The following is a 7,498-nucleotide window of genomic DNA, read 5'->3' as shown; positions in this document are numbered from 1 at the left end:
CATCGGGTACAGTGTCCCTTCCAACACCTTCGACATGCCGAGGGCTGAGAGAACTGCAGCAGCAAGCACCTGCATGATCTAAATATTTAGATGCGCAATATTTTGATGGGGAATTTTTTGATGGGGATACCCCTACTTGACCTTAAGGAATCACCTCGCTCTAAGGGTGTGCCTTCCAATGCACTCCCGATTCGTAAGCGGTGTGCACTATTTTGAGCTGCTCTACATCTACTCTACTACGAGATCCTGCGTTTTTTGGAATCAGAACGAGGTCCACAACCGCACTGCACCATCTTCGTGACCACTGAACAACCAGCAGCTGCGGGGATGCCAGGCCGTTACAGTTGCCTTGCTCTTGTTGTCCTCTGGAAAACTCTTTTTCTTGATATAGTTCAGCTTTTTAACTGGTACAACTACGGGATACTCCAGAGCCTGCGACTTGGCATGGAGAACCGTCACGCTGCCGGACAGGCCCACAGCGCACATCAGAGGCAGTTTCTTGTGGAAAGAAGAGGTGGTGAGGTCTTCGTCTGTGAGGCGCGTGATCTTGAAGGGAATGTTGGATCCTTCAATGTCATACCAGTTGATTCTTCCTCCGGCTAAAACGCTGAGTACTTGTCCGTCTCCGCTAACGCTGAGGTGCGTAGAGCGTGAACCAGCCTTAAATTTTTTAATGACTGCCGCGCCTGCCCTTCTTCCGTCAGGCTGCAGGTCGTACAGCCGAATTCCGCGCGTATGTCCCACGAGCAGGTACGGTTGCGTGGGGTGGAAGACCACGCCAGTGAGACGGTCCAGCATCACTCGTAGTGGGTGCATAGTCTGCCATTTAGTGACGTTGTGGATAGCCAACAGCTCCATGGGCTCTGATGCGGACGCTGAGGAGCAAGCGATGTACTTTCCGGCCTTTTGCCAGTCCATGCCTTCAATGACTTGCTGGTGACGGATGAACATTGTGAGTCCACGCCTTTGGGGGAAAGGCAAAAGGACTTGTCGGTCGTCACCATCACTAAGACAGCTGTCGACAGCGCCGACCTCATTCTCTGGATCCATGTTAGGATGTGGCACTCCGCTGTCCAGCTCGTCGACAGTCCATCGACACAAACTTTTCTTCAGTAGCTCAACTCGCTCCACCAGGGGTGACAGCCCTAAAAACTGCAGACCTCTCTGCACCACTGGCTGATCATCAAACTCGTTCCACACGCGTTCAACGCGTGTGGAATCACACCAGTCGGGGTCGACGTCCACAGGTCGTCTCCCAACCATTTCAGGAAGAATCATCAGGATGAGGACGGTCTCCTTCGCGATGGCGAGGATCGGAGCTGAGGGGTGGAATCGTACTGAGGTTATTGGACCCGGAAGCATGTTCATTCGGGAGTAAAAAATGGGCAAGCCAGGAAGGGAGGGCGAGAGCAGCATCTGCACAGCGAACGCTCCGTTCTTGTATCCCGTCGCAATGAATGTCCCGCAGGGCGACACATCCATCGAGGTGACGGCCACTGGTTCACGGCGTCGGAAGAGTCCTCGGGGCGGGTCAATGCGGAGGGCAACTCGGCTGGGAAAAGGCTTCAAGGAGCTAGCCGATGGGAGGGCTGGCAGCATGGAATCAGGGTTGACGTTCAGTTTTAGGCGCATGGCCCGTGGACAGAGGTACAGGTCCAAACACCTGTCAAATCTTTCTCGGAGTGCGTTTTTGAATACCGGGACGTTGCGCAAAGATGAGTGTACACGGCGGTCATCCTCCACGTATTCAGGGCTGGGATTGTAGGAGGCGCTGTGGTCAGGAAGCTCCTCCTTCGGAGGCGGCACTGGAGGGTTGGCTCGCGTGACTTCATCGGTGGCCCAGATGTCGTGCAGCTGGTTGTAAGGATTCTTCAGCCATTCACGGCGCTGTTTTAGAAGCAGCGGTTGGTATTGGTTCTTCTGGATGAGGGTTGCAATACGATTGATGTGGTTGATCGTATCTCTATTAGGAAGGAACTGCTTCTTCGACTTTTGCGGGGCGAACATAGGAAAGACATCGTCCTCTCTCTTGTACTCCACATGGAAATCCTGGGACTCGGGAGCGAAACCCAGGTCACCTGGGAACTCAGATTGCATGATGCGGCGAATGATATCAATGTCCTTAGGGCTGAGGGTGACAATTCGCTGGTTGACGGTGTCGTAGAGTGTGCGCCAGGCTGAGTCCCCCTGCTTATCCTTAGCCAACAGCTTCCCGACCTCGCTGGTATCAACGACCTTCATTATGCGTTTGCCCAGAATGTCGTAGCCCACGTGCCCAAGTCCTTCGTATTTGTCAGTGGTAGTGCCCTCGGTTAGGCCACTGCGATTAGCCTCGCCTTCCTCGTCGCTCTCCATGTCCTCAGCCAGCTCGAGGAGCTCAGACAGTGTGATCGGTTCTGGAGCCGCCATGGAACCGTCCAACAGACTGTCGTCGTACAGTTTGAGTCGCTTCTGCTCATCCACCCATTCGAAGCGTGCACGTCGCTTGACCTCACGCATCAGCGGCGTCCTCTCACGATCTTTCTCCCGGACTTGCTGCCGTCTCAGACGTCCAGTATCCAACCGCTGCTGCTCCGTGCGCGTCTTGGGAATTGGTTTCTGATCGGTTTTCCTCAAGTCTTGCTGACCCATAAAATCACGGGTTTTCCTCACTCAAAACAACTTAACAGCTCTGCTTCTAGGTCATCGTACCGGATGCGAAGGCGCTGCGCCCAAGCCTCATCCTCCGTGACTGAATCGTCAGCCTTCAACGGTAGCGCATCCCAGAAAAACGCGCAACCGGGGGGAAAGTCCGAGATCTGCGGAGTTCTGCGGATATAATCAGAACGCTAGACACACAATTGAATAGTAGATGAGCAACCACCTACAAAAAGCCGAAGATGGCCGCCTCCACCCATGCCAAGCTCACTGCGCCCTCCGCATCAAGTCTGTCGCTCACGAAGAGAGATTCGTCGGAAGTCACGACATCGGCCCCTAACGCAGCCACATCGTCGCCATAGTCGGTCGCTTCTAGGGCACTGTTAGCTCCGTAGGGTTTGGCGCTGTCGAATCGGAGTGTGCGGCCATGCAGCTCTTGAGATCGCGCGACGTCGATGAGATCCAAGGTAGAGAGCTTCGCCTGCAAATCCGGGTTGTTGTCACGAAAGTAGAAGAACCTTCGATGAATTTCGGTCAAGAAACGAGCAAGGTGTGGCAGCTGCCTATCAGAGTCCACCTCGTGCAGAGCGCTCGCAAGCTCTGAGTGGGTGACCTTCTGCCTCTTGGCGGACTCCCGGCAAGATCTTTTGAACCGGGCTTCAGTACCGTTCATCATGCCTCGGAACTTTGAGAATTCTGAGACACCCAGCCTTCTGAGGTAGTCTGCGTTGAAGTCGTCAAAGTAGTGGTACGGCCAGACCTTGCATAAAGCTGTATCCTCGGGCCAGACAGCAACGGTGTCATCGCAGACTATAACAAGGCGGTGCTCGGAGGGGAATATTTTCTTCATTGATTTCTGGCCTCCAGCGTCTAAGAATGACCGAGCAAAGATCCGACCGCCAAACCATACTGAGGCTGGATCCAGGATTTTTAAAGCCTGCGAGAGGTGATACGCGACGATCGCACGAATCTTACCGCTACGGCATGTTCCTGGACCCCAGCGGTATACAGGTACAGTTCGAAATTCTCGCTGCAGTCCCGGAGGAAAGACAATACCCCAGGGCGTAGTTTGAAGTAGTTGTCGTAGGGACCTGTGTCCAGCAACTCCGGTACCCACGCAACATTTTACCCTCGCATCCCTCTTTTTCGATGACTATCCGAAAGACGTTGGCTTCCCAAATGGCATCTAGCCGCTGTCGTTCCTCACAGTCCGTCATATAGTGAGGACAGCCAGCCTCACCGTGCAGCCTTTCATCCCGAGGAGCGAGCACTTCAACGGGTAGGCTGGTTCGAGGCCATGGACATGCGTGGGCGATTGTGTGGTCCAGGTCTAGAACCAAAACCAGCCTCCGGGACGCCAGGAGCTCCGCCATCTTGGTGGTTTCCAGGCTACTGGCAAGAGCTGGTACCATAGTCACAGTGTCCTTGCCCAGGAACCCAACCTTAACGCGGTCCTCGCGAACTTCAGCGCCGCATACAGCGCACATCCCATGGAATACGACTGCGTGTATGCACTGTAGTGCATCTTCGGACATTTGCAAAATTGTTTGCCGATGTGGAAAGCGGGAGTGTCATTGCTGGGAACTCCGTTTACAGATGAGAGTGAGTATGCGGATTGACTTTACGCTGCGCCAGGCGGTAGTTGTAGCGGCTGTATGTCATATTCATGACGTTCATCCTCTCCAGCCCTAGAAGACGCACAGGACCTCGACCAGTTGGATGAGCAGGAACGACGACGGCGGAAGGACCTCAACCAGAAGGAACGATTCCATGGTGCCTTCACTGGCGGGTTCAGCGCCGGATTTCACAACACCGTTGGCTCGGTGGAAGGATGGACCCCAACTACGTTCAGCAGCACTCGTCAGAAGCGACACCAATACAAGCAACAGATCGAAGATATCATTGACGACGAAGACAAAAACGAAATCAGTCTGATCAAGCCGCTGTTACTGCAAACGAAGCCCGATTCAAACGATGCCAACCCACTGTCCGCCATGCTGCGTTACGAGGGTGACGAGTCAAGCCATCTCTTGGCTGCTTTGACTGGAAAGCGTGGCGTTGACGATCTGGCGTTCGTGGTAACGGCGTTCAATCGCCAGCCTCGGGGCTTGGAGACGGCTCTTGCACATATGCGGACAGCCGAGCGAGCTCGGAGTCCGGAACCAGCGGCCCCGACCGTACCAGCGGCAAAGAAGAGGCGGATTGGACCCGAAATTCCAGAAGGCTGGGCTCCGCGCGATGAGGAAGAGGAGGTACCCCTGCCAGCTTACGTCACGGAAATCCCCAGGTTCTTTGGCCAGCTTTTTAGACCGAAACGGGAATTCGGATCTGTTGGGTATCAATCGAAAGTCGTTCTTCCACCGACACGCCTCAACAAGACCACTGGCATCGGGGTCGGAGTCCTAAACGAAGATGACGAGTACAGCGCGTATGGAATGGATCAGACAGACATGCCTGCCTTCACCACTTCCGAGGCACTGCTACGTCTGGATGAGGAGGGCTACCGGCAGGTTCAGAGGCTGGAAGACAAACCACCGGCCAGGAAACCCGCTTGCTACTTTGACGGGAGGGAGCCTATATCGGGGTATAGCTTTGTGGACCGAGGGGATCACCGGCCTGCTTTGGCGACTGCGTCACGTCTCGTCCCGCCTCGTAACTGGAGTCTCCATCATGAGCCGCTTCCAGACGAAATACAGGAGGCGTCGCTCCTCTCGACGCAGTTTCACGTGCAGTTCAAGCGGGTCGAGGCGATGGCCCTGGCGCCAAACAAATCACATGTGCCACTTTGGGACACCGAGACCAGCAAAGAGACGATACTGGACTCGCTGTTCGCGGGCCGCCAATTCGTGAAGGCCGGAGAAGAGGCCATCGGCCACGGCAAAGAGCCTACGAAGCCTCTGCAGGAGCGACTCATGCTAAAGGTGGGAAAACCTCTGTCGTCAATCATCTAATCGGTCGCAGCGTCTGGAACACACCCATTTCGAATGCAACTGGGACCCGACGAAGCCTCTGTGCAGGTCTCTAGGTCTGCCGTACCCATTCCATCAGAAGGAGTTCACCAACGACTACTCACAACTGCTACAAGAGATGTACGGCGACAACAAAGTGGTGGAAAAGTAAGGAGACCTTCTCAGCGTATTAATAATCCCTCTCCAGTACTCCAGGACGTTTTGATGCGATCCTCAACGACACTCTCCAGCAATTAGCTGACCCTGTGGACCCAATGGACACCGTGATGGCTGATGCAGGCCCTCTGCCCTCTCTGTTGGAGTGCGACGTTCTCGCAGAACTATTCGCGGACGACAAGGATTATTTTTGAGGAGTCAAAACGTCACTCGGCTGACACCACCTCCTTAACGTACAGTACGTTGTTGCACCTGATGAGGATCTCGCCTAGCTTGCCCTTGAAGGTCTCGTCCTGGTATTCTTCGGCGTTTTCGAGCTGCAGGTTAAGGTAATTATCGAAGCTCTTCAATGAGCCTTGGTACTCTAGGCCCCACTTGAGCTTCACACGCACGTCGCGGCTCACCAGGGACGAGAGGAAGGGCCTCGGGTTGAGAGGTACTATCTGCGACATGCGCAATGAAATTCACGATAATTGGGTAGAAACGTCACTAGTTCAATTCACATACAGATAGGCACTCTGACAAGTCAACGTCATTGAATGCAATGTTACGGAACGCAGCCCGCTCGAGTTATAGAATGGTGCCTCCTAGCGCTGAGCGAATCAGATCCAACGCTAAGTACTGCGTAAGGCCATCTGCCCTAATTGCTTTGTGGTCTCCGTGCATACGATGCCGCGATACGTCCTTGGTCGGGTCCACCTCTACAATGTCCAGAGACACGAGTCGGCAGTGTTGGGTTAGGTACTCGAGAATGTAGTGGGACTCTCGGTAGTTCAGGCCTCCCCGAGCTAGTGTTCCAGTACCCGGAGCAATCGCGGGGTCGCAGGCGTCAATGTCGAATGAGACATGCAGCGGACGGACTCCGTCAGGGTCAAGGCGTTTAACTATACGGGCTAGTTCGCTGTGAATTCCGTGCCGATCGACAGAGTGCATGTCTGAGACAACGACGTCAGAATGCGTCCGAAGTAACTCCCTTTCCTCCTGATCAACGTCTCGTAAACCCAAGAAAGCGACTTCGCAGTCATTAAAATACTGAAGATCTGTGGCCCACTCGAATCCTGGCGGTTGCTCCTTGAACCATCCCATCGCGTGAGCAGCAGGCATTCCATGGTAATTTCCCGACGGCGAGGTCTCAGGTGTGTTGCAGTCACCGTGAGCATCCACCCAAATCACACACAAGTCCGGGTACTGTGACTTCATGCCCATCAGTGTCGCAAATCCCACAGAATGATCCCCGCCAACATTAAGAACGAAGTCTCCAGAGGCGGCAGTGGTACGTACACGCTCGAAGAGCTTACGAAGACAGCGGCCTGTGGCCTCCTTGCGAGGAGAGTTTGTGGGTTCGTTCTCGTCTTCCGAGAGGGACACATCACCGCGATCCTCGAAATGAAAGCCCTGAGATCTGACGACGTCCTCTAAGCCGCCTGCGCGGAGGGAGTCAGGTGCCTTGGAGGGCCCTGCGTTCCTCTGACCTCTGGCAAAGGGCAAGCCTAACAGTTGGACGTTGTTGGATGGAAGTGGCATGAATCAATATCCGTAAAAACGCGCAGGAGTGGACTTGAGGGAGATGATACTCCATATCAGACTGCATGTGACTCCATATGATACTCCACATGAGACTCCATATGAGACTCCATATGGGACTCGGCGAGCCTTGCAGGTCAAATGTAATTCACGATCACAGAAAACTATTTACAGATGCACCTGCGCAGACTTGTAAAAATTACAGAGGCGAC

At 54.2% G+C, this 7,498-nt stretch overlaps 5 protein-coding genes across 9 annotated transcripts; 1 reads left to right on the top strand and 4 right to left on the bottom strand.

The window, feature by feature from the left end:
• Positions 1-261: 261 nt before the first annotated feature.
• On the bottom strand, positions 262-2,631 carry KVP18_002158 (uncharacterized protein; the record flags this gene model as incomplete). Its single annotated transcript, XM_067952842.1, has 1 exon — positions 262-2,631. The coding sequence occupies one exon, from the start codon at positions 2,629-2,631 to the stop codon at positions 262-264; it is 2,370 nt and encodes a 789-aa protein (XP_067808766.1).
• A 232-nt stretch (positions 2,632-2,863) lies between these two features.
• On the bottom strand, positions 2,864-4,172 carry KVP18_002157 (uncharacterized protein; the record flags this gene model as incomplete). Of its 3 annotated transcripts, XM_067952839.1 has the most annotated exons (3): positions 2,864-3,574; positions 3,604-3,728; positions 3,755-4,124. In XM_067952839.1, the coding sequence occupies 3 exons, from the start codon at positions 4,122-4,124 to the stop codon at positions 2,864-2,866; spliced, it is 1,206 nt and encodes a 401-aa protein (XP_067808763.1). The 3 variants fall into 3 exon arrangements, with proteins under 3 accessions (XP_067808763.1, XP_067808764.1, XP_067808765.1); XM_067952840.1 differs by lacking the exons at positions 3,604-3,728; positions 3,755-4,124 and having other exon boundaries at positions 2,864-3,487; XM_067952841.1 differs by lacking the exon at positions 2,864-3,574 and having other exon boundaries at positions 3,615-4,172.
• Positions 4,173-4,190: 18 nt separating this feature from the next.
• On the top strand, positions 4,191-5,956 carry KVP18_002150 (uncharacterized protein; the record flags this gene model as incomplete). 3 transcript variants are annotated; one of them, XM_067952826.1, is made up of 3 exons in its annotated part: positions 4,191-4,239; positions 4,324-5,558; positions 5,599-5,757. In XM_067952826.1, 3 exons carry the CDS (start codon positions 4,191-4,193, stop codon positions 5,755-5,757), a joined length of 1,443 nt encoding a protein of 480 aa, XP_067808750.1. The 3 variants fall into 3 exon arrangements, with proteins under 3 accessions (XP_067808750.1, XP_067808751.1, XP_067808752.1); XM_067952827.1 differs by lacking the exon at positions 5,599-5,757 and having other exon boundaries at positions 4,324-5,588; XM_067952828.1 differs by lacking the exons at positions 4,191-4,239; positions 4,324-5,558 and adding an exon at positions 5,794-5,956 and having other exon boundaries at positions 5,725-5,753.
• Positions 5,957-5,968: 12 nt separating this feature from the next.
• KVP18_002159 (uncharacterized protein) lies at positions 5,969-6,214 on the bottom strand (the record flags this gene model as incomplete). The annotated part of the gene is made up of 1 exon (XM_067952843.1): positions 5,969-6,214. The coding sequence occupies one exon, from the start codon at positions 6,212-6,214 to the stop codon at positions 5,969-5,971; it is 246 nt and encodes an 81-aa protein (XP_067808767.1).
• Positions 6,215-6,332: 118 nt separating this feature from the next.
• On the bottom strand, positions 6,333-7,286 carry KVP18_002149 (uncharacterized protein; the record flags this gene model as incomplete). Its single annotated transcript, XM_067952825.1, has 1 exon — positions 6,333-7,286. The coding sequence occupies one exon, from the start codon at positions 7,284-7,286 to the stop codon at positions 6,333-6,335; it is 954 nt and encodes a 317-aa protein (XP_067808749.1).
• Positions 7,287-7,498: the final 212 nt, after the last annotated feature.

This window comes from the organism of the source record quoted next (assembly GCF_019968955.1).
Source record: "MAG: Porospora cf. gigantea A chromosome Unknown PgA_NODE_414_length_18965_cov_347.14, whole genome shotgun sequence".
Lineage (NCBI taxonomy): Eukaryota > Apicomplexa > Conoidasida > Eugregarinorida > Porosporidae > Porospora > Porospora cf. gigantea A.
Note: the sequence above shows the minus strand (reverse complement) of the source record. Positions and strands in the feature narration are given on the sequence as shown.